The sequence below is a fragment of the Parasteatoda tepidariorum genome, chromosome 2 (assembly GCF_043381705.1).
Source record: "Parasteatoda tepidariorum isolate YZ-2023 chromosome 2, CAS_Ptep_4.0, whole genome shotgun sequence".
In the NCBI taxonomy this organism is placed as follows: Eukaryota; Metazoa; Arthropoda; class Arachnida; order Araneae; family Theridiidae; genus Parasteatoda; species Parasteatoda tepidariorum.
This window is the reverse complement of record NC_092205.1, coordinates 3,252,777-3,280,433: the sequence shown is the minus strand read 5'-3', so window position 1 is coordinate 3,280,433 and position 27,657 is coordinate 3,252,777. Positions and strand designations below refer to the sequence as shown.

Here is a 27,657-nt window from a genome sequence, read left to right as displayed (position 1 = left end):
ATTTTAACAGCAACCAAAAAGTTCCTCCTTATCAATTATTAAATCAGGAGCTTCATATGAGATAACTCAGATTTTTTTCAAGATCAAAAAGATCTTTCCTCTATAAAGGCGAACAGAGAAAAATGTTATAAAAATCTCCTTTCTCCATTTTTCAATTTCACTTTTATTTTTGGCTTGAACTTTTTTCTTCCTAGAAAGTTGGAAATATTGTCTTTTTACTGCGATCTATTTAGGTCATATAGTACTTATTTATCGCTAAGGATTCAGAAATCGAAAATAAATTTGAAAAGTTTTAGAAGATTTTAAAACTTCGTTTTATCACTAAGGAACTTTCTTCCAAAATATGTACTTGAGGATTTTAATGAAACAAAGCATAATATTAAAGCAAAATTCATCAAAAAATTAATCAAATACTTACAAATACAAAAATAAATCCCCTAACTTTATAGAATTTTTAATACATTTTTTTTCTTTTTCTTTCACTTTTATTTTTGAATGGTTAGATAAACCTGAGAAAAATTCTGCAAAAACTACCATACTTGTATGGTAAAGAAATTTCTGATTAAAAAAAATCACAAAAATAAGTAAAACATTCCCACAACTCAGCAGATGGATCAGATAGGTTAAGTCTCCACAATTTCAGCGACCAACTGCATGATTGAGGTAATGTGGTCAGCATTACACTCAGGCTGCCATTACTTCCTAGACAATTAGGTACCCATCGATCTAAAGCTAGGGGTATCAACCACTGCTGGGGATCGAACCCCAGATCTTCACAATAATAGCTCGGTGCTTTAATCGCTGAGTCATCACTGCTCATTTAGTAAAAATACAAAACTGAAATGTAAGTTTAACAGAAAAAATGGTTTTCACGCCATGCTGTGAAAAATAACTCTAAACCAAGCTATTTTTCAGAATTACTATTGATTTTTATCATTTATTTAGTAATTTGATCATTTTAATCTCAATTCCTTTCACAAAAGAAACGTTGATTCAGCGTATAATATGTTTACACCTCTAAAATAAATTAAAAAAGGCAATTTTTTAAATGCTTGACGGAAGTTATTTGAAGATTGATTTTTTATTTTCCTGATTCATGTCTCAATTATAACAGAAGAAAATTTGATGATAAGATTTTCCAGTGAATTCGAAGGTAGCCAAATCAAATACTCGTATATCAAGTCTTTTGTCAGAATTAAAAATCTTTATTGGAAGCATTAGGATTTTTTTATTTATTAGCATAGATATGGGGGTATCTTACAAGTACAAACAATGGCTTAAGAACCCTTTTCTTTTTGACAAACATATACCACAAGTTAGAGAAAGTGTAAAAGAATAAACTTTCTAAACGGGATTTGAAAAAAGCTAAATCAACTCTTCAAAGTAGTTAGCGGAGCAGCGATAGCGCTGGGCGAGGAAGAACCCAGCAAGTGAAACAAGCAAACTTCAGTGGGGTCTACGCGGCCAAAAGTTATTGTCCTGCCACTAAACGCTTTTTTATTACAACAACAGTTGCTTTAGAAACCTTATATTTAATTCTTTTACTTTATCAATTTTTCTTTGAATCAGAAAATATATAATTGTTGACATTTACCATTGAATTTAATGAGGCTTGGCTATATTATTTTAATCATTATACATTTCTACAAAAGCGAAATATTTCTCTTTTCAAAATGCATAAAAATGAGCCATTGACGTGAGTTAATCCTGTTAGAAGAATGGAATAAAGAAATAAAGTCATTTTAGCTTTTCTTCAAAATTGTGAATGCTATACAATTATTTAAATAAAAATTTCAGACTTAAAAGAAAGTACGTTTCCTATATTGGCATATACAGAAGCATATTTGAGAGTATATAACTAAAAAAAATTGGTATAGTTCTTTACGAATTTGTTAAGTTATCTTGAAGCTTATTATAATAACAAAAATTTCATTAAACCAAAATTGTTCCTTTCGAAGGGATTGTGCTTTTTCAAAACTATTTTGTCAATTTTGAATTGAAATCTTTCCCTTATTTCTTGATACTTAGTCAGCTAAATTGCTGAATATACTTATTGCTGAATATACTTTACACATTATTGCTAAATTCCTTCGAAATATTTGCGGAACATTTTCTGTTTACCATAATGATGTATGTGCATAATTTTTAAACTTAATACATTTTTCTATAAGAATATTAAAAAAAAAAACATCTTAGTCGAATGCATAAAATTATGTAGGAATTAAAGCTCTGAAGAAGAATGCAATGAGGAAATCTAGTCATTAATTACCATAATGATCATATAAATACCTTTATCATAATTTCCAAGTCCCATAGATAAAAAAAAAGGAAATACAACTTTGAAAAACTCTCGGATAATCAATAGCAAATTAAGCGGTTAAAGAGAGCTCGAATATTATTTTGGAGTTTCAGATAGATCTCATAAAACAACGCATCTTTTATAAAACATGAATTGACAAGTTTTAAATCCCGGCTATTGTGCTTACTTATAAAAATATTTTTAAAATAACCTTTGATTAGATATTTTTAATGTTATTGTACACTGAGAATAATATCTGTTAACATTACCATGCTGTATGATACTGACATTTCTGGTAAAAAAAAGCACAATTCTCAAAAATAAAATCAAAATATACAGTATTTGAACCTAACTATTCATTTGGTAAATTTTCCATTTATATGGTAACGACTTACTGAAAATTCTGATTTTCAAAATTATAGTTCTTACTATCACCCTGTCAGTAAAATATACACCCGTTGCCAGCAGAAAGGAACATTAGAGAAATTTGAAAAAGAAGATCAAAATCATAATTTAATATTTAATCAATCAAAAGGTAATAAAAAATGAACCAAAATGATAAAGAATCTTTTTAAAAAAATAATTAGTTGCGAAAACAAAAAAGAAGGCCGGGATCGCCAGGATGGTAGGTCATTTGGCCCCTGCTCGCGAGGTCATGAGTTCGATTTCTGCAGGTCGTAGACTCTCTGTGTACAAAATGGTGCACGCTAAATCTGTCGGGGTCATAAAGTCCTCCAAGTTCCCATAGCAGATCAATACCCCTGGGAGTACTGCGCAGGAGATAGATCATGCTGTAATTCAGGTCAAAATTGCGGTTTGCGGATGGATGGATAGTGTGTGAATGTGTCCTCCCCGTAAAACGGGTTGTGACGTATGTATGTTATCTCCGGATCATCCACTGGGATGTTTTCTAGACCATAATCAATAGTCCATTGTGCAGCTCTAAGTACGGTATCATAACGAAAACAAACAGTCTGAGATTCGAACGGATAATATGGTGAAATATTTATTTCTACAATCTCCGCAATGAAAAAAGTTAAAGGAACAACGTTTAAGGAATTTGAGGTCATTAAGAAAACTCTAACCTAAGAGTTAAAGAACTTTAAAAGATGCTTCAGAAACTAACAGCTCAGTACAAAAGTGCAATAAGGCAGATACAGGCTACTTAGGGACACATTAAATAAATATGCGATGGAGCCTCCCTGGGCAGAGCGGTATCTACTCCAAACGCTGTGCGAAGAGTGGAATTTGCGGACTTGAATCTCGCTCTTACCCTAGATGTATCTTAGTGCTGTCCTTCTCTTTATTGTACTTCCTGTACTTCTACTTGACAACTGTTTATAAGCCTTAATTGAGCACACAAGCCTACAAATGTATGTATTGCCAATAAATAAATAAGTATGCGATTCGCAGAATGTTTTAAAATACGTGAATTAAGTATTATATTAGCAGAATATTTTATACATAAATTAAAGGTCACATCTTGCTTAAAAGAATGATATTGAATGTGCATATGAATGAATATTAAATTTTAAGACATTTAATAAAAACTCTTTTTTCCTTTAACTGATCGTGATTCTTGGCTCGAAGGTAATTATATAAAAATTTCAATATTCTCTGTGATATTTGTTTTTACTCTTACTCTTCTCTAAGTGTTAATTTTCTTTACAAAATATTAAGATGTTTGGTATAATTAGAAGTATAAGATTGCGTTTTCAAAGATGAAAACTAATAAGTGTGTGATGAGTACACAAATCTAAATATTTTTGGAGTTCTATTTTAATGCAGATGGAGCATTTTTAGGAAAACAAGAATCTCTTTTAAATTATAAGAGAAAAACAAGAATATCTGTTAAATTACGTAAGTTCTTGTTTATAAAGTTCTCGCCTACTGAGTCACATTAAATACTGTTTTTTTTCTTATAAGCTTCTTTAAATTAACTTTATTTCAATGTTTTTATGCATTGCTACTTTTTTCATAGATAAATAGACTCCCAGGTGGACTAGTGGGCAGAGTGTTCGCCTACAACGTCTTCAACCCGGATTCGATTAAGAGCTGATTGTCAGATCGGATTACACGTTCTTCTATCATGTGTGTCTCAGTGATTTTACTGCAATGAAATATCCCCTGTCTAAGAAGTGTAAAGGTCGGGAGGTAATTTTATTTTATTACTTTATATTTGTTATTTAACAATATGTTATTTAACTTCTAATTACTTTATGTTTGTAAAATTACTAAATCTTATGTGCATATATTTCTGTGCTTAATTTTTTTAAATTTTACAAAAGACTCTTGTTAAAGGATTTCCAGTAGATTTACTGGTGATTTTGACAAAATAATTTGAACTGTTAAAAGTGTTTAGGAGTAAATTGTTCCGATTGAAGTAAACTGTTCGGAATACAATTAGCTGCATGAACTTTATATGCATACATAAGTTGACCGCTCTTTATTTGTATAGAAAATATGTAAAATGAACTTATTATATTTTGTAGTTGAATGAAGCTTCTGTTTTGACAGCAATTAACAAATGTTATTGGGTAATGAAACTGATAGAAAGCAGTTTGTATTTATCATGATAGTTTTTACCATATAATTATAGTTAAAAATAGTTTAAAAGTTTTCATAAATTTTTCGTTCTATATATTCAAGTACAAACTTGTCCGACTGCAAAAGGTTTAACATATGATGAAATAAATGATTATAATAAAGGAAATTTAAATTTACATTGCATCATGCATGTATTATTATAGTATTAAAATAGTATAATTGAAAAAGGTGTTAATATGTAAAAGATGAAAAAAACAGTTTGATTTATTTAGATCAAACTAGAATCTACCTAAGTTTTAATCCATGAACTATAGTTTGATACATAGTTATCTGTTTCAAAATGATGCGTTGGTAAAATTGTGTTGTTTGACTAGTCGTTTCAAATAATTTGCACGATGATACGCAACTGTTATTCTTCCCATATATATTCCCAACTTTATTTCATGGCATCAGACAATGTGTAAATCTATTTTCAGTATATTTCAGCTTCAGGGATTTATCAGTTGAAATCGTTTCTCATAAATTGGAAGTTGGGAAAGATAATTTAGTGATACTGACATCAATTACATCAGCGTAACAATCATTATAACTTCTTCACGTTATTTCTTCGGTAACTCTTTGTGCCTCTGAGTAAGTGTTAATGCGTTCGATGTACGGATATAAAATGTATAGATAGCAAATTAAGTAATAGTATTTGCTTTATACATTTAAAAAAGTTATATTTATAAAATTAGAACTCAAAAATAAAAATAAATATTTTTACTTGAAGTATGTATGCTATATGCATTAAAGGAATTTAATAATAATTTAACTTGAAATATATAGTTTTAAAAGCATTCATTTTGCATATTNAAATAAAAGCTTTTTATTAATTATGATCCAGTTCAAGTATTATATTCATCACTCTTCTGTTTTCAACATCAATTCTTCAACTTGGCCCACTATACCAATATACAAACTCCACCCACACCTTAATATCCATCACCAATATAAAATGGCACCCTTGGCTTAACTATCTTCATATATATAGTTTTAAAAGCATTAATTTTGCATATTTTATTTAAATCTCTTTTTTTTTACTGAATTGAACGTAGAAAAATGTTTTCTTTTTTCATTGTGAAATAATATTTTACTCTGCGAAATGGAAACAACTCTTATTATATAAGTGCAAAAGTAACAGAATTGCATAATAATGAATAGTATTCACGTGGATGTGTTTGCAGAAGACAGCACTGAGTAAAGCCGAACACAGTCATTAACTACGATGGTACGAAATGTGACAGAAACGTAGAAGACTAGATGCTGAAGACTTATTCTACGAGATGTAAAAAATGCATGTGGCTCGCATGTTTTTTACAATGTTCGTAACATTACTGTATTCAATGCTAGGATAGTTCTTCAGGAGTCCTTTGATAACCTAATTATGCATGGTGAATTCATTCTTGTGCTTACGTAAAGCGAATTTACTCTCGTGCTCTTGTGCTTACGTAAAGTGAATTCATTCTTGTGCTAAAACTACGAATTAGTGTTTTGCGCATAAGATATCCCCTAATTGATAAAATTCAGTCTTTAAAATAAAAAAAAAATGTCTTTTAACTATTTAAATGGAGGAGTTAAACTTCTGATGGTTATGAGTTATGAACCAAATCGTATCTATTTTGCTATCACATTCACGTTATGCGTATATAGTATACGCGTACGCTGATGTCGCATCACTGATGGAACTTGACATTTTAAAACAACTTGTGTTCTAATGTGTATTTTATATATTCCTATCTTTTAGTTATTTTCGTATGACTTGCCCTCCCATGCAAGAATAATCTGTAATAGAGTATTACACTATATTATTATATTGTCATTATAATAATTAAAAAAACCCTCTAAAACAAATTAATCTTTAAAAAAGCTTAAAAATTGTATATCCAACAATATGCATTGGTTCAAAAATTACATACTTTGAAATAACATCAAATACGTATGAGAGTCAAAATGATCTCAAACTGAACTCAATCGGAGTTTTAAGTAGGTCCAAAATTCTATACCAGAAGTATATTTGGTATCGACTGTTCGAGTGTTAAAAAAATAGACAAAATAAATTTCCTTTATGATTTTCATACTTAAAAATCTGCATAAAAAATTCAGTCTACATTTCAGATACCTGCCTTCTAACATATTAGTTGAATACCCGTTTTCTGTAAGCGGTAAAAATAATCAAACTATCAATAAATCAATACTGATAAAAACTACGAAATCTTGCACAAAACTGGTAAGCATACCAACATAATTAATAAAGATAAAATAATATTATTTGCTTTTAATTTCACATAACTTTTTGTCCTTGCCAATGGTTTTGCTTTATTAGATTAAGCTAAACATGTTTTTTGGTAATTCATTCCATCAAAAAATAATAACTCACTGTATTCAGTGACTTTTGGAATGATGCTATTACTCAAGACCAACTCGTGATGGTTAAAGCTTTCCACAATTAAGTGATTTTTTCTGGCACATAACCTTTAAAGAGGTAAAACACAGTGCAACACAGTATCTATATTAAAACTGCTCGGTATTCATGCAGATTTTATAGGCATCAAATATATTAATTTTACCAACATTTTCTAAATTTTATATTGAATAAAATTGCATCAATTAACAATCTGCTAAAAGTGCTTATTAACAAAATTAATTAAGCCTCATTGGCTTCAATAATTAAATGATAATTTTTTATATTCCTTCAGAACGAATTAGTACCATTTTTCTATTAGTTTTGCTTTTCAGCACATAGCTTTTTTCAATTTTAATTAGTACCTATTATCAGAATCAATTAAGCATAATTGGAGTCGGATCTGAAGTTATAAGAGAAACACACAAGAAAGCTCCTCATTTTATTATTATATATCATTTAAACAACTTTATTTAATAAATTATTGTGACATTTTAACCACCAATCCTTGTAATAACGTCTACATTTCATAAATTAATTCTTTTTATAAAAATTTCAACTCACTGTAAATGTTCAGTTAATAAATTATTGTGACATTTTAACCACCAATCATTATTATGACGTCTGCATTTCATAAATTAATTCTTTTTATAAAAATTTCAACTCACTGTAAACGTTCATTTAATACATTTTACCTACACCATATTAAAGATGACAGCAAAATATTATTGAATTAGGAATAAATTTCAAGTCATTCAGAGGAATCTTCATTCATTTTAAAGACGAATTCATTCCTGAAATATTTAGAGTCCAGATAAGAATTCCTAAACTTGAACTCCTTGTCTCTTTTAAAAGTTTACTGAAGTGTTCAGAGAAATTAAGAATTTGAATTGAAAGTGAAATGTTATAGTTGTTTGTTTTCGTTCTCAGTTCAATCAATATTTCTGAAACTGATTTATGCTGATGCTTTCGATGCTTCTCTTCGATGCTGATGCTTCAAAATGCTTTTCGTTGATCCATATGTAGATTAAAAAATGATACTGTCTTCAAATAAAAAGCAAGTTCCTTTGATAATTACTCGCTTTCCTTTTTCAAATTCAAGAAATTGTATTCTAAATTATATATATATATNTTTTACTTGAATTTATATTTTTATGTCAAATATATTGATTTAGCAATCACTAGTTTTTGTTAAAAAATAAAGGAAATAAAATTTTTAGATTATTCTATTAAGTTTTGAATTAGCTGTAAGTTATTGTATTGAGTTTTGCCATAATTTTAGATTATTGCAAAACTCAACTCATTGAGTTCTTCTAAGAAATTTCAGCAATTTAATATATGCTTCTGATTTGACATACTTTTGAAAACGAACTTTTCTGAGCATTTAATTACTCACTTATTACAATAAGTTGCAGATTATTGCATTAAGTTTTCAGATGAATTTTTCACTAATCTTAATTTCACTGACGTGAATGCTTCGTATTTGTCAAATTTTGAAAAACAATTGTTCAATGCATTACTTACTCACTTATTGCAAAAATAAGTTGTAGATTATTGCATAGAGTTTATGTATGACTTTTCAGTAGCTTTTATTTACTTACATGTTTTTAAATTTTTCATATTTTTTGAAAAATAATTTTTCAAAGCTTTAACTCCCTTATTATACTCAGTAAAAATAAAATCGTGTATAGTTGCCACCATTTGCGGTTGACAAATGTTTTTACAGTGCATGTAGACTTATTTTTATTTACTTTCCTACTGTGATAGTTTTATTTATTTATTCATTCTTTTCTTGTTCGATAACTGACAATATATTTTTTCAATATATGGTTTCATTCCAGGAACAAGCAATGATTTTTCAGTAACATTAAATTTATTTAGTTACAATTTTACATGTTTTTAATTTCTCAAATTTTTTTAAAAGAGAATTTTTCAAAGTATTTGCTCATGCTTAATTATAATATATGAGAATTATAATAAATATTTAGTCTCTATTTCATCAGTTTCCTAAGAATATAGTTTTTAGCTATTCGTCTTAAAAACTACATTTAAATATTTTATAAGGGTATCAAACTTACGATTAATAAATTTTGACATAGAATTGAAGGTTAAATTAATAAATATTTAAAGTTTCTTCCCCAAAAGAAATCCATATTATTTGCAACAGAAAATGCATTAGTTTAAGACATCCGAAAGTTAGCAAGTCCAGACGTGTTTTGAAGTTTTCAATTTCATGTTTTCAGCGCATAACGCCAGGGTGCGCTGATAAACATTATGGTCTTAACTGAAAGCGAGACGAAAAGGAAGCATTTATCCATGCTCTAACCACTTGGATAGAATGGCAGATGTGTTCCTCTGAATAGGGAAAAACTTTCCCACGTGGTTCTTTCACGAATTCATGTTACTTTACGCACAAAAACGAAGATAACTCATCGAAAAACATGACTATCACTTTTAGTTTAGTTATCTTAGTTTTATACTATTTATTATTTACAAGTTATTGCTGGAATTTTTCTAAAAATAATGTTTTAGCTGAAAATGTTGCTGTTAGTCAATATTTTGTGAATGTAAGTTTCGAAGAAAATGACACCAATTTTCCTTCCGAAATTTTGAGTCTAATTAGAAAAAGTAGAACTTCATCTAATTTTAATCAGTCATGGCCAGTAAAAAGAGTTTCTGAAATTGATGGTGATATCATCTTAGGTGGACTGATGATGATACATGAGCGAGAAGATCAAAAAATATGTGGTCCCATAATGCCTCAAGGCGGGATACAAGCCTTAGAATGCATGTTGTATACCATGGATTGGGTAAACAATCAAAAGAATTTTTTACCCGGAATCAAACTTGGAGCTTATGTATTAGACGATTGTGATAAAGATACTTATGGTTTAGAGCAAGCTGTTGATTTTATTAAAGGTATTTAACTTAAAATATATTTAGATGTTTTAAGAGTTTCTATTTTAAGTTTTGTTTTATTTATATATTAATATTTCTATGTAATAAGTATATAATCAAAACGGTTATTTACCCAGAAACAAATTAGCAGTTTGCGTATTAGATGACTATGATAAAGATACTAATGGTAAAATCAAGCTTTTGATTTTGTTAAAGAAGTTTATTTTAGAGATTTTAAGAGATTTTACTTTGAATTTACTGATTTAAGGCTTGTTATTGTTAAATATGATGTTCTAAAATATAAATATTATCTTAGAAGATGCCATAGTCAATTAAAACTTGATTTCTATGTAATATGAAATAACTACACTATGTAATAATAAATAATAAATATTTCTATGTATATGAATAATTACTTTTTATTTTTTTCTGTTTTATTTCTAGATATAACTTTTCATAATCTATCAAACAAATCGATATTATTAAGATGAAGATACATACGGTTAATTTTATTGAGGGTATTCATTTCAAAATTTATTTAGATATTTTAAAAGCTTTCATTTCAAATTCAATTGCTTATCTCTTTTTTTAAGTTACATATAATTTTCAGAACACAAATTTTATTTATTCATATTTAAATGTACCATAATAAAAAATTTATTTCAATATTATGTGAAGTATGTTAAGAAGAGTTTATTTTATTGTTGCTACATGTTATTCGTGGTTACTTTTGATTTTTTTCTGTTTTGTTACAATATATAACTCTATATAATGTATAAGATAAAGATATATTATTAAGACGATAAAGATATTTACGGTTTGGAGCTAGTTACTCATTTTGTTAAAGGTATTTATTTCAAAAAGTATTTAAATGTTTTAAAAGTTTTTATTTTAAATTTAATTTTTTAATTCTTTTTCAATATTACATATGTTTTTTAGAACATAAATTTCATTTATTGAAAATTAATTATACCATACTTAATAAAAATGGATTTGTTATAAGAAATATGTGAACTAGAGTTTATTTTATGTTTGTAATATGTCATTTGTTATTATTTTGATTGTTATTTATGCTAACAAAATTTTGCACCATTTTGCATTATCTATTAGTATATTATATGCAGTTATTTTTCGTTTTCTTCGGTTTCTTTATTATATTGAATTATAATTTATGAAATAAATATTAAAAAATATATACTTATGGTTTAAAATAAGTATTCTATATCATTAAAGAAGGGATTTTGAAATACTTTTTTCGAAAATTACATTGATTAATGTTATGTGCAATAAAAAAAATACGAAACCGTTCAATCATACCAAAGTACTTCGTATATTATAAAATTTATTTGCATACTTATTATTGTTTATTTTAACTCTTTTTTTATACTGCATATCTTTATTTAAACATATAAATTCAATTTAAGATAATAAATAGTTTGAGTAAAATTTTTTAAGGTGATATCAGACACTAATAGGCAAACGATTTTATACATATTATATGATATATTGAAATTTTATCGCACTTTTACAATGTGTTATGTGGTTACTTATTGCTCTTCTTTAATCCTAAGTGTAGCAAATTGTCCCTTAATAATTTTTTTTTGTTATTTCAGTTATTTTGCTTCTTTTTATGATATTTTGAAATTTCCTCATCATTAATCAAGTCAAAAGTAAACTTTATATCTTTTTATAATTACAATATATTGATATTTTTTCTCTCATAAAATCTGAAGGTAAATAATCTGATCATTCAATGGCTTTTTTATTTGCTAATTTATTTATGTTGTTATGTTTAAGTTACTCTTGAAATTTTCTTTGTTATAAATAAAGTTAAACAATTACTTACTATATTGCAACTTAAGAATTGCAACTGCCATAATGAAACAAAGTCACCAATTCCGCTTTCTACTCAACGAGTTTACAAGAAAACAAAGATATTTTAAACATATCTAACAAATATTCGTTAGTTTTTCATGTGTTTTACTTGAATTAGTTTTTAGTTGAAGAGATGTTATATGTTTTATGTTTTTGAACATATTTAACAATATCTATTCCTTAACTAAATTCAATCGTCTTCGCATAAACACCAGTGAAAATAACGTAGATTTTAATCAAATTCTCTGGTTGTACTAAAGGTATGTCAGAATTCATCATATAATCAAATAAATAACGTTAATTAATAATCAATAAAGAATTTTAAATATAGAATGGCATCAATTATTAAATATCAATTCTTAAAATTTAAGTTATAAAGTCCATAGCTTTTTTATTATTTTACAAATCAAGTTAGATTCAGGAACTTAGTATTGCTACTTACTAACTACTAAGGAAATGAAAAATACATATTAAGAAGATTTCAAAACATTATTATTTTAAACAGAAAACAGTTTAAAATTTACTGGACTTACAACTGCCTTAGCTCATTTAACCTTCTTATTTAATTCCTTTTAAATTCATTAGTAGAAAAAGAACGAGTTTAAGAGAGAGTAACAGTTTAGAATGAGGTCAGTTTTTGCTTTGTTAAACTAATCAAATTCTTGAGCTAGTGATCTAATTTTTTATATGAAATAAAAAAATATACTGAGCTAAATGCAAGTTTCGTTACTTTCGGTGCATTGCTATTGGACAGAAGAATTTTATAATAGCTTTTTTACTTTACAGAGATCAGTGCTTATTAGTTATTTTGCTGTTATTAATTTAATATAAAATTAAAAAATTTTATCCAATAATCCAATTTTCTGTACAACTTAAAAAGATAATAATCTCTCTATATTTTTTTACTGTCTTTTGTTCAGTTCAATTGGGCAAAAATTATGATATAGGTTTCTTATTTTGCAAAGAGTAGTGCTTACCAGTTTATTGGTGTTTTCTTTTTTTAACATAATCCAAAATCTAATTCTCCATGTAACGAAAAGAAGAAAAACCTAAATAAATTTTTCATAGTTTTTGATCCATTTTTATTGGGCAGAAAAAATATAGAATATTTTTTTTTACGAAGATTAGTGTTTATTAGTTTATCAAAGTTTACTGTTATTCATCTAACCCAGTTCGTAATTAAAAAATTTCATCTAATATTCCAATTCCTTAAACAATATAAAAAGATATTTAAAAGCCTAAACATATTTCTCGTTGTTATCGCTCAATTGCTGTTGGGCAGAAAAGCTGTGTCATAGGTTTCTTATGCTACAAATATCACTGTTAATCAGTGTTTTATGTTATTAAATTAATCCATTGCTTAAACCAGAAATTTCATTTACTAATCAAGTTCTCTATATAATGTTTAAAAAAATAACTAAAATATCTTTTCTTTGTTTATGATCCGTTGTTATTGAACAGAAAAACATATGATGCACTTTTTATTTTACAAAGATTAATGTTTATCAGTTTATCAGTGTTTTCTGTTACTATTTTAATACAAAAGTTTCCTCCAATAACCCAATTCTCTGTGTAATATAAAAAGATAATAACCTAAGTACATTTATTGTTGTTTTTAAATTACTGTTACTGAACAGAAAAGTTATATGATTTGTTTCTTGTTTTACAAAGAAATACTGTTATTTTAATTATTTCTGTTTTAATTTATGAGATTGCTATATTTTGATATGATTTAAATTAAAATGTTTAGAAAAATATTTTAAATTTACGCATGCAAGTAAAAACATTAATGAAAATAGCTATTTAAAAATTTTTAAGCAATATTAAGAATTAAAGTTTCGCAGTTAATCTTTTAAATTACGTCTTAGAAAAACATATTCAACGTGTTTAATAGTTACCAAAAAAGTTTGTGGATGAAGTTGCAATGATAATCGTATAAAATTATTACGCTTTTCATTTATTAAATCTTTTGACCAATATTAACCGGTTGGTTTAAAAATCTGTTAATTATTAAAAATATTGAAAAGGTACTTAGAACACCTTTGTGGGGTTCAATATGTGGCCCAATGGGGGATTAAATTATATTTATTATCAGACACCTTCGTATTTGAGCCGCATAATCATTATATATTTTCACAGCTGGTATAGAGTGCTTGTTGTTTGATTGGTGCCCTTTCATGAATGGAAAGCAGCCTTTTCGGCATATTTTGTTTTTTTTTACTATCAAAAAGTTAAAAATATTGCTCGAGCAAGAAAAATATTTAAGCGATATATATAAAGAGAATATGTACTGACAGTACACTAGTGCCAAAACTAATTTTCGAAATTCTGATCCAGCAATTTTGATATTGAAGATGCGACACATTTTGGAATTCCAATGTATACTGATGAGGACACATAAAATGCATTATATAAACCAAACCGGCGAATAACAACTCGTGATATAGCTGAGCGATTAAACTTCTCGAATTCATTATTTTGAAACACCTAGGCATAATTTCAAAGCTCCGATATATTGTTACCTCATGTACGTGTNTTATTAGCGATGAAGGTATTTTGAATTTTGCCAGGATTTCAAAATTTCATAAGGGTTGAATCAAGTTACTACTATGAAAATGGCAAAAGGTATTAAACCAGAATGGATAACATATAATTCAATAAATTATTTATTTACTATAAAAAAAATCTTTTTTCCATTTTATAAGAAAATACTTTTCAAACATACTAAAAAAACTTAAGTATTCTTTCGCGATTTTAAATGTAATTATTTATGGATAATTTAGAGAAAATTTAATAACTGTTTATTACAATAATTATTAAGAACATCATTTAATTTCCCTGATAAAGTCAAAAAAATTATTAAATTATTTGACGTTTGTAAATTTAGATATATTTGTTTTAAATTTTTTTCTTAATTTCCGTTTTTTCAATTATATTTTTAAATGATTCAATTTTAAATATTGATTTTTTTTTATCGGTGAAGTCAATCTTAATGCATTTCATATTATGACTTAAAGGGTTACGTTTTTCAAAGTAAACTTGGGTCTAGTTTATTAAATTTTTTTTTGCTTGAATATATTCTACGATTTTGCCAAATTTAGAGTGAGTACTGAATTTTGAAGAGTTTAATATAAGAAAATTTTGGAGAGTAGAAACTTAAATAAAAATGTATAATGCGTTTGATTGAGACTTGAAGAGAAGGTAATTGATTCTGACTACTCATCATTAATTCTAAAGTATTTGGTAATTGCTTAAGAAAAAAAAATGGTATTATTTTGAATTCATTCACAACAAAAGAAATGTAAAAGAAAATTGAATGAAGTATATTGAAATTAAATCGAAGAATGAAATATAAAATTTAAAAAAAATGGCATATGTCTTTAATATTATTTTTTATAAAATAATTGAAAAAAATATTTTTGTTTACTTTGTATTCTTTTGAAATTGAATAGAAAGAAAGTATTTTAAGTGTATTGTGAGTTTTTAAAGTCTATCGTCTCTACCACTACAATTATTCAATTCCATTTCACTAGTATATAAGACACGTGGAGGCACAGTTAGATGGGTGACGGTTGACATTGTCGATTGCCAAGCCCCATATTAGTGACCCGTACGTGATCTGATCACGTTTACCTCTAGAGAAACGTCCACTTTGATATGAACATGGCTATTTCGATGTATGGAACACAGTTAACAGTTGATTGCAATTTGTGACTACGATATTGTATTCCTCGCGCTGTTACTACTCAGTCTTGATCCTATACAAAATAGGGACCTGTACACACTTGGCTGCTAGAAACATATTTATAACCGTCGTTGAACAGCCGACCCCATTTCGGGTTTACGACTACAAATGTTCAACTTCGCAGCCTTGTAATTTTGAACCCTTTCCAGAAGAAATTTGCCTTCGTGGAGTACTTTTTTGATTGTACTAGTCCGAATTTGTGTTACATGGAGAGAAATCCACGAAAACCTCCCATGGTTAGCCTGAGGGGAAGGGGACTCTAACCCATCATCCGTCTACCACTGATGGTATTTTACGTCTGCACTGTGGTCGGTTCAAGCCGGATGCGGAATTAGTATCTACCAGTCATCGCTGGGATTCGAACCCGTTTCACTTCATAAGAAGGCAAACGCTCTAATCACTGTGCCATCACGACTGTTAGGGAAACGTAGGAGAGACTAGGCACACAGTCATAACCTTAATACAGCTATCACGATCAGTGCTCGAAATCCAGTGATCTTAATACAGCTCTCACTACTAGTTCTCAAAGTCTGGAGATATTAATACAGCTCTTCCGGCCTCTCATAAAACAATGAATCAACTAGTGATATGCATTCATCGAATTCTATCCCGGATAAAATTTTGATAGAGGAGTATTGAAGCGTAGCTACCGCTAAAATTAGTCAATTTCAATTTACTAGTATACAAGACATGTTAACTCCATTCTATCTGGAGGTACATTTAGATTGATGACTGTTGACATTGTCGGGAACCTAGCCACACACAAAGCAAAAATGCAAAGGCTGCTTTTTTATTAGTTTCTTAATAAAGAAAACGAATGTTTTACAGTGATAAGTTGGCCTTTCTAATTCAGGGCTCTAATCTGACATAGTGGATATACAATAATCAAATATTTAAATACGTGCAATAAACTATTTTTTGATCAAATCGAGCTATAAGTTAGCGATCATTGATGTTATCGTTAAAATATGTGAAAAATTGAATCGTAAATTTAAAACAATGGCTAACGCCTAACCTATCAGACAATTTTTCGTTTTTCGTTTATCCATCTCGAACGGTTTGTCGTAGAATGTTCTAATTTCAACAGTTCCCTTCCTCGTGCTTTGAACTATCTGTATGCCAAATTTCTTAGCTTTCGGTTGGATGCTTTAGGAGTTTATAAGGAACACACACACAGACATTTATTTTTATTTATATAGATTGGTGGATAAGATTAAAAAAAATCACTCATTTTAAACTATATATTATTCTATATTTAATTTATATATTATTCTTATGCACTGTGAAAAATTACGGCAAAAAGTATCAAAACCCAGGCTGCATCATAAGATCCTTTTTTCCTTGAACATACTATGGTATAAAAAAACAACCCTGATTTACCGCAATTTTCACAATGATAACCATAAAATCACTGAATCAATATTATTAAATAAATATTACTTTAAAATTTACGGTGCAATATTTTACGGTAAAATTAGATATAATGGTACAATGTCAATGCAAATACTTTATAACAGTTGAACCTCTGAATCACTATTATTAACTAAATATTACTTAAATTACGGTATAATATTTTATGTGAAAAATGGATATAACGGTACAATGGATTTTACAGATGATGCACCCAAAGTGCCGATACTTTATGCCGTAGTTCAATGTGGAATTTTTTATGGTGTGCATATATAGGGTAAGAATCCAACCAGCACAATAGTACAAATTCAGTCTTAAAGCGTTAATCGTTAATATAAATACAAGAGACTTTTTAAACATTAAATCTAAACGTATGAATTATTTGTGTGTCACAAATTAATTTTTAAGTATGTATCAAAGTCCAATGAATTATTAGCGATGAAGGATGAATTTAAAACATCATCACTAGTTTGCTTGCATGGTGAAACGTGAAGATAATTTTGCCTTTCAATCAGTTTTCTATAACAATGAAACAGGTTTTAGTGTTTGAATATCAACTTTATCATTGATAAATTTCCCAGTATTTACATCGGTTTTAATTATATTTTTTTTAAATTTCATTTTAGACTAAATCTACTAAAAAATTAAGGTCTTTGCTTGCAGAATGACCTACATATTAATTTAAGTGAATTCCGTGAGAAAATTCTGTATTGCGGATCTTAATTGGAAAGGGGAAATTTATTTTTGAACTTTTTCATAAGTTTCAATATTGCATAACTATAGTACTTTTGAAAAATAACTAGAACTTTAACTTTACAGAGTGTTGAGGGTATGACAGAAACTAACAACAACTCTAACAAAAAATGTAGGCTCTAATCATTTTTATAATTCATAATTACGTTTTAACTAATATTTGTCATATAACTTAGCATTTTTTATCATTTGTGCTTTAATATTTTAGATTCTTTAAAGAAGTATTAAAATAATAAAAGCGTACTCTAAGATTTTTCTTTCTAATTCTACCTCCTCAAGCGTTAAACATACATTTTACCGTTCCTTTTTCAATTATGGAAAAATAATAATTATATCCCTATTATTTTTAGCTATAAAAATGAAATCTTTTTATTTTTATTATTTAAAAATTTGTCTACCTTTTTGTGCATATATATATATATATATATATTACGTTTTNTAGTTATTATTTATTTCACTGCGTCTAAACTCCTACGCCTTCTCTTCAAGAAAACGCCATTCACGAAAAAAGAAATAGTAGCAGAAATAGTCCATTAACTACATATTTTTTGGTTAAAATCTTTATATTTCATGAATGTTAAAATAACTTTTTTATTTCAATTTTAATGCCAATTCAATGAAACATGCTCTAAAAAAGGTTCTTTTTATTTCTTCCATTTCATTTATTTCAATTACTCCTTTTCAAAAATGTCATTTTTATTTCAATATTAGTTAAAAATATTATCCGATTAAAACTATAAAAAGTACGTGTTTAATACAAAAAATATTATTTGGCATTAAATGTATTTTATTCGACTTAACTTGCGTTTTTATAATAAAATTCGAAGAAAATTTCAAAGTATTTTTTTTATCCTTGAAGCTATTTTAACTGCTCTTGTAGATTTATTTATGCTCAATTAGATGCATTATTAAAATGAGATCTTTAAAATAGAGAAAATTTTGTTTATGTATATATATGTATGTATATATATGTATATATATATATATATATATATTTGCATATTAGATTTTCTGAAGCTTTTTAAAATTTTTTAGAAGAATCTACTTATTATAAATACAATAAATTTATCTTAACTAATCATTAAAATGCGTTTCGAAAAAGACATTAATAAACTAGGATTATAATAAATAACTCAACCCTCAAGGCAAGTATATGTTTTGACTAATAAAAAAGAAAATAAACTATTTTAACGTAATTATATTTAAAAAAAACGGCCTTACTATGAACTTAACAGCTAAGAAACAATGCAATTTTATTGATATATATATAATTAAGACATACAATTAATTCTAAATTACATATTTTTCTTATTACAAAGTTTGAAATCGCGAAACTACTGTAAACAAAAATTGTTTTGATTTTAAGATTTTAAAGATATGTCTCGAGTTTATGCTGTAAAATATTTCGTTTTTCATGCATTTTATTTTTGTATTTAAAATTATTAGACATTTAAAGAAAGTCTGTTTATAAGATTTAATAAGTGTTAAGTAACATTTTTAAAATGAATCCTGGAGCGATTCTGTGGTTTTCTTTCATATCTGACGCATGGAATTAATTACTATAGTACAATATAATTCAAAAAAAACATTTTATGGAACTACTTCTTTGCCTGAAATATATTAATATCAAATGTCAATGCGCAATTCTTTATTCATATCTATAAACAATATTTGTAAAATAATATGATCTCTGATATCTTCTCCGTTGTAACATTGCTTCCAGTGATAATTTTTCTTAAAAAATTTATCCATTGAATTCAGTGTTTACTTCTTTTTATTTTACTACGTTTTTTTTCGGAATTCGAAAACTAAAATCATTACACATACATATAAGTAATTCATGCATGCTGTATAATCATAAGAGTGGTTTTTATTAGCACGGTGAAATTTTTATCCATCGAATCTTTCACGGTAAATCCTAAGACATGCCAGTTGGTTTTAACCGTATATTTTGAAAGTTTCAGCTCAAAAAAAATATTTAAATCTCTCCCCTAATCTTCAAAAGTTTAAAAAAAAAATCGAAATTTTTTTTTCTTCAAAATATTGCACATTTTGGTATAAATTCAACTTATCGATAATACTTTTCACTTCATCATATATAATTATAATTTTCTTGATTCATGCCCATTTTCTAGACTTGACAGACGTAAATGTAACGAAACAAATTGATTTGATGAAAACATAAAATTGCCTACGAAAAAGGTTTTGTTACTTTCACGCTAATCAAGTCTTGAAAATGAACGCCTATTTTTGATGCGCTTGAAACGTGTCGACTATTATTTAATATTTGTTTATTTCTGAAGGGAACGAAGTTTACAACAAGGTAATATCTTAAACCTTTAGTTTTTTGGGATTATTTATTCAGTAATTGAATTTTGCTTGTAAAACGTATCAACGAAGATATGCTAGCGCTTTTGGTAATATTTCCAGTAAAATAAATTTTGAAGAGTGTTGAAAAAATGTGTAAATTTTGTTAAAGCCAGAAAATGGTATAAATAAAATAGATACTGAAGATTTTGTTACTATATCAATAAAAATATTCGAGATTGATTAATTAATTAATTGATTTTTCTGATGTATTACAGCTTTCGCGAATAGAACTTATCGAATCCTTAGCACATGTATGATGACGAAAGTCGAATGGGGTTGCGATGATGGCGATTAAATTATTGCAATTTATTATTATCCCGCTTTTTATTTCAAAAATAATAATCTTGTTTGTTGTTTCCATATGAAGACAAAGGGCAAAAATGATATTTCTAAAACGCATACTGCCCAAAATGCGAAACATATCTCCCTCGAGGGTACTGGAAAGAATTCTTGTTTATTATGCTAGAAATTTATAAAATATGTCACATCAAGCAAAATTTCCTTCAGACATGAAAGCAAAGTATCTTTCAGGTGCCATACATCAATCTAAGTAGACGACAAAAGTAATCTACTTTCTAAAAAAATTTTTAAAAAAAATTAGTTTTCTGAGATAGACGTTTAGAAGTATCTGTTGTTTTAACAACTATCCAAAATCCTGCATTAGCTTCGCATCAAGACCTACTATTAGCTAAAACTTTAATTTGTGCAGAAATATTAAAAGTAGCTATATTAAAGTTTTTAACGGTTTAAACTTTTATGTTCCAATTTTGAAACATATTTCTTTTCCAAATTTGAAACTGGTAATTTCATTATTATCAAAATTTTTGCAGGGTCAAACATCAGTATCCTCCAAAGCATGGAAAACATTTCATTATTATAGGTTTAAACCAAATTGCTATCTAAATGAATAAAATAGCTACTTAATTAAAACAAGTATTCTACAAATTTGCTCATAAAGGAGCTTTTCTCATCGCTGCAAATTGTGATATCGGTTAGTAAACGATTTAAACTACCTGTGGTACTTAAATTCGCTGCGTTGATTAGTTGCTTTAATTTTTTTGTAGAAATTTTCAAAAAGAAATGAAGATACCTTCAAAATTTTTGTCGCATGACGAACACGAAATCTATAGTGAATATAATTAGGAAAAGAGTTTAATTCTCTAACTTTTTCATAACATTTAACTATTTATCAGGTGTTCTTATATTTTAAAAGTTAATAAGCATTAAATTTGCTTAGATTACTAAATTTGTAGTTTTTAACACAGCTTGTGGCTCTTTCTCTTTTGTCTATTGTCTGTATCTTGTTTAAAAAATTCATTGATTATGCCTTCTTATTTAAACTATTTCACGATTGTTACCAATTGTAAGCAATTTTTCTCTTTCCTTCATCATCAATTTTTTCCGCCTGGCCTTATAAAAAACACATTTTATCCTCTGATTCGTTCTATTGAAAAATATGTTACAGTTATAAAAGTTTCAGCTGAAAGCATTATCAGCAAAATTAGACCAGATTTGTCTTTTTACAACTAATTGGGTGGCGGGAAACGTCCGATTTTGGAGGAAAATCAAGATTCTCTTTCGGTAACGGAATCTAAATATTATTTTTCCCCTTTTAGTTTTGTAGCTAATGGCACATTTTTAGAGGGAGGCGTCAAACAAATTTTTACGTTTTTTACGACCACCCAATTAATAATGCATTCACTTCTTGTAGTATATACCCTATATCCCATATTTCCTATATCTCATGCATCCTGTGTAAAATAACATAATTTTTGGATAGTTCTTCCATCGTGACATTGTCTTCCGATTTCTCTCTCTCTCCCTTTAGATTTATCTATCGAATTAAATAGTTAATTTATTTTAGTTTCCTGCATCTTTAGCGTGTAGAAATAATCAGATTTTCTGATTAACTAATCTTTTTTAAACAGATGGAAAATAAACTATCAATTACAAAGTGAACTTTGAATTATTAAAACAGCTTTTTTTAAAAAAATGAATAACAAATTTTCACTTTTGCAGCATTAGGTTAATAGTATAATTTGAAGTCATCCGGAGCCGTGAGGCTACGAGTTTATGAGAGTGAATCAACTGGCCATCAACCTACCTGAATGCTCTACGGTGCTTTTCTAGGGCAGTGGCTTGGGCCAGTAGTTAGACCATCTACTTGCTGAATAATATATCTAAAAGGAAGTTCATTGAAATGGAGGATGCAAATGTGAAGTTTGACTTCTCCCCATTTTCCGTATTATCACAGCCAATAGTGACTAATTGCCTTATGTCAACAAAATTTCCTTAAATTAAAAATTTCAAAGTTTTCATTTTGAATCCTGTAACGTTTACACGCGTGACGTATCCTACGTATATTTCTCCAGGTCTTGAATCACGCTTATGTGCTCTTCCTCTATTCTCCTTTCATGCATTTTCGAACCAATTTTTTTCAGAAACAAAGTATTATTTTTTTCCCATCGAAACATATTTTGAATGCTAAAATCTGTTAATTTTCGATTATCTTTGCAATCATTTCAATCGTTGTGTCATTCTAGCCTGTTTTATTTTCTTATTAATTATCAAGACTTGCATTTTTTTGGCTAATCAGACCATCATTATTTATTTTTAACATACGCAATAGCAGCTACAGTACTGTTAGAAATTGTAAGCCTATCATTTATTACAACTGTGGCAGGTAATTTTATTCGCATTTGATTTTTCGATGTTGAAGAAACAGGCGTGTGCACGTTTTTTTTAATGTTTCTTTCTTTTTCAGGAGTACAATTTTAACTGAGTTGTCAAAATAATAATAAAACTAGGCTTTCTAAATTTTTCTATCTGAAACTGAAACACAGAAAGAAGCAGAGATAGGAATAGTAATAGTAAATTGTAGTAAATATATAAATACTGTAAATAACAGTCCTTTATGGCTGGGAGGAAGGGAAGAGAAGGGTGGAACTCAGAAGGCAGCCGCTTTACGTGGTGAGATCTGGGTTGTTAATTGGATAAATTAAATTGCATCACAGACAAAGAGTTGCACATATTTTCAAAAAAGTCCAAACCTGGAATATTAAAGAGAAAAGGTTCATTGTGTAAAAAAAAATATTTTGGCTCGATTTTAAAATTTTTTTGCAGCTTTTACGCTATCTGAAAACTGTCCAATTATTCATTTGCAAAAATTAAAAAATAACCGGAATAAGGGATAATATATTAGTAATAATGGATTATTGGACGAATACAGTAGCAGATTAATATAGTATTGGATATAAATTTCAAAAAATATTACAGGATAAAGAGTTAATATTAGACGGTAAGAACTTTCAGCAGTCCTCTTCACTGTCAGAATTTTTTCCCCAAAATTATGGTAAAATAATCTGCAGCAATCTTCCCTTCCGATCAACCATAAAGTTAACGGTAAAGAGCATTTTTTACCTCTAAGATATTTATACCATTTATAATTAGTAAGGCTATAAGACAATGAATTCAAAACTATACAGATTTTTAACCATTTAAAACCGACATGGTTTTAAAGCAGTAAAATATTTTTACTGGGCATAGCTAGGCTCTTCGTTACGTAATGGATATTGGAGAGGGCAAGATACTGGAAACTCTTCATGTATTGTAGGGAATGGAAAAAATATTGTGGTGTCAACCCTGGGGCTTGAATCCTAGATCTGATGGCCATGAGATTGCAGATTAGCTCTCTAAACTATAATATGTACGCAGTTGAAAGGAACTAAGTGTCTTCATTAAGTGGGCTTGGTTGGTAACATACAATTTTGGTTATTTAACAGTACCGATTAGAAGCAGTTAATAAACGGTTTTTCTCATGATTAACAGTTTGAATACCATCTTATTAATCGTCATTTGACTGTTTTGCTTGGATAGGGTAAAATAGGAATGAAATAAATTGTTATTTGACAATTTTTTTTCCGAAAAATTCCCAACAAAGTTGTACAAACTGAGTAGATCAAATTTTCCTTCCTACTCATATTTTGAAGATCTGTCGTTGAAAAATTATGTTTTTTCAGAGGTTCGTTTTTGTGTCTGATTTCATAACTTGAAATATCGTTTTTAATATTTAATTTGCATATTTAAAGAAAGGTCTTCTAAGCATTGAGTCTTAGTGCGTAAAAATTAGTCTTTAAATCAAAAGTTGTAGATGGTATTCTTTTTTTGTACGCTGTGTCTTCGTATTTTCAAGTGTCATGTTTTCAATTTAACAAAAAGGAAAATAAGCTAAAATGTTAAAATTGAAACATTTAAATCAGCGGTGAACTTTTCTAATACAGAGAAACAATTTTTCTCAATCAGGAATCAGGTTTACAACAGTTTTTAATAAAATTTCGTGATTTTTTTTATTTATAATTATATATAAGCGTCTTTTACTTTTTAGATAGCCCTCGTGGCATGTTTGTGTGAAAGACTCTGTGTAATTTTTTTAAAGATTTCAAAATTTCAATCCAACAATCGCGTTTGAAGGGAAGAAAGATAGACTTCTAATCGATCAGCTGTGAAAAAAAGTCAACAATTCATTAAAACTGTGTTTATTTTAATTGAATGAAAAGCATATAACTCTCCTCACAAAGAAAGAAAAAAATTCAAAAAATACCTGTTTATTAGAGGGGAAAAAAGTATTATCTAATACCATAGATAGACGATACTGTACAGATCAGACTGTACAGACACCAATAATGTTTTCCGAGGGATATAAAGAATGAATAGAATTCGAAATAAAAGAACTTGTCACTACTTCTACCATTCAAAGGTAGAAATTCCATTCATGACATGAAAAGAAACCGGCAGAAGTACGATCTTGTTAAGTCAGTAGTTATTATTGTTACGACTAACTGCTTTATTTGATTTATTTAGCCGCAATGATCACACTCTGCTTAATGGAAGGAAAATAATGAGAAAAAAAGAAATCTTTGGCAATAGTGTTTTCTTTTCAGCCTGCATATTTAATGCATTAAAAACTTTTTCTTTAATGTAAATAATTATAATTTGTCTTCAAATCTATACACTCTGAAACTTTTTGTTTGATGTCCCTCTGGGTGGACATTCGTCAATTCAGGCATATAAGGGCGGTTTTGCTGGTGATTCTTTCAGAAACATTCATGCCTTGTCTGGGATTCGAACCTAAAACCTTTCTGATGCAAGTCCAGTTCCCTGACCTTTACACAGTCCGGTCGGCACACCTTGAAACACAACTTTTAAATTAAATGCAAACTAGATGGTTTTATGATAAATGATTTTACTATGCTTACCCTGAATTATTCGATTTTACCCTAATTTATTCGTTTCGTTCGAATTATATTTTTTTCAGATGGTACATTTATTTTTCTCTGAAAATTTGAAGTAGTTTTCTTAAAAACCTTTTGGAACTAACTTACTATGTTTATAAGTAATATTACACTGTGTAAGAATTTTAGTTCTGAAATTTAGCCAAAATAACAGCAGTCAGTCCATCCAATTAACCGCACAGTTTACGGTTAGAAACATTTCTTAACCTTTACAGGTTTTTTCAACCATTTATAATTATTATTGGTATAGTTCATAACTATTATTGGTATTATATTATTGGTCCCGCAGTGGACTGCTCGTTAAGACACGGTTTCCAGCAGATCACCGAAGTCAAGCATCACTGGCTGCGGTCAGTGTGCGGGTGGGTGACCACTTGGATCAGTCTGCGTAGGGACCGAGGGTGTGTGGTATTGGTCCTCGTTAAACTGTGCTACCGTAAAGTGCTCGACTTCGCGTGCAGGTCGTTGGGCTACGGAAGCGGGAGTGCCATCCGCTCTGCAGAGGATCAAAATTGCGATGGCATGTCTTCGGATCATCCTCAGGGATGTTTCCCAGACCGTCACCAATGGCCCATTGTGCAGCTCTAGTGCGACGTAAATGAACTACAACAACAACAATTGCTATGGTTAAAAAAACCATGAATGCAAAACTATACTGTTTAGTAGCCATTTACAACTAGCCTGGTTTCAAATCTGCGAAAATAAATATTAAACATGTAATTGGAGTTTATTAGATTGTGGCTTATTTAGCTTATCTAGTAGTGTCACCTATCGTGAGAGATGGGAAATAGTAGACATTTTTGTTTTTAACAGTTCTGTGGTTCCGTCATCTATTCGTGGATGAGAGTTTCGTATTCGTTTGGGATTATCGATTGATGAGTGCACGACAGAAGAAATTTCTTACGTGATTGATGAAGAAAGAAAATATCGTAGAGTCAACAATGGGAAGTGGGTCTTAAGGATTGCAATTTAGTGCTTCAAGTATGTAAAATCTGTTTCAATTCATGTTTCTCTTTTCTCTTTTCTATTTTTTTTTTCTTAAATAAAAATTTATTTTCTAAAATTATTTATGGTCAACTTCTTCAAATTATCCAGTATAGTTTTACCTTGCGCACATCCATTTCGCGCCCTTCCTTGGTAACTATCAAATCAAACGCACTTCAGCAATGCGGTAAGAACGGCACTTTAAAAGAAAACTCCTCTAGTTACGCCCAATATGCGCTTTTGTTTTCATATTTTGCAATCTGGCAATCTTGTTACGAAAATCTTTTTTTAAATCATTCTTGAAAAAATTCTCGTTCATGTAAATACATTTGAATTCGCAACTCACTTTATAGTTTATGTTTTATTCTGTTTTTTATTCTTTTTTTTTGCCTTTTCTTTTTATCTTATTTTATTTTCTGTTTTTACATGTTATATTTTTACTTTCTAATTCATTTTTTGTGATTTTTGCAATAAAAATTTTTGAGTGCTCCTCATACTATTGTATTAATACATTTCGCTTTGGCTGTATTGAAAAAATATCAGAAAGCACTCTTTTTTACGGATATAATCGTGTGGGCTGATGAAAAGATTTTATTTTCCGGAATTGTTAAGAAGTCTTGCCCCTCTTTTTTCAGTTGTTTGTCATTTTTTTTATTTTATTATTATTTATCTCCCCCCCCCCTTTTTTTTTTCATATGCCCGTAATTTTCCTTTGTTTTATCTTCATTTTGAACTTTTATATATATATATATACACTATTTGGAAGAAAATTACGGGAAACGACACTATAACGACATAAACCCATATTTATTAAAATTAATAGAAGGTAGGGCCTCCTTTGGCTGCGATCACAACTGCAACCCGTCTGGGCGTGCTTTCCTCTAAATTAGCCATAGTGGCAAGAGGAATTTCCTTCCAAATGTTTAACAGGAAGTTCCATAGTTCATTCTTGCTTTTGGGGAGTGGGGTGCAGGCCCTCAACCGACGGTCCAATTCGTCCCAGAGATGTTCAATTGGGTTAAGATCAGGGCTCTGCGCCGGCCAC

General features: G+C 28.6%; 1 protein-coding gene across 1 annotated transcript in view; it reads left to right on the top strand.

Moving 5' to 3' along the window:
- Nucleotides 1-9,592: 9,592 nt before the first annotated feature.
- LOC107444654 (metabotropic glutamate receptor 6-like) overlaps nt 9,593-27,657 on the top strand; it is a 71,602-nt gene continuing 53,537 nt past the window's right edge. The window contains exon 1 of the mRNA XM_043047753.2: nt 9,593-10,205. Coding sequence (XP_042903687.2) covers nt 9,728-10,205 — 478 coding nt within the window. The 5' untranslated portion in view covers nt 9,593-9,727. The remainder of the gene's footprint in view (nt 10,206-27,657) is intronic.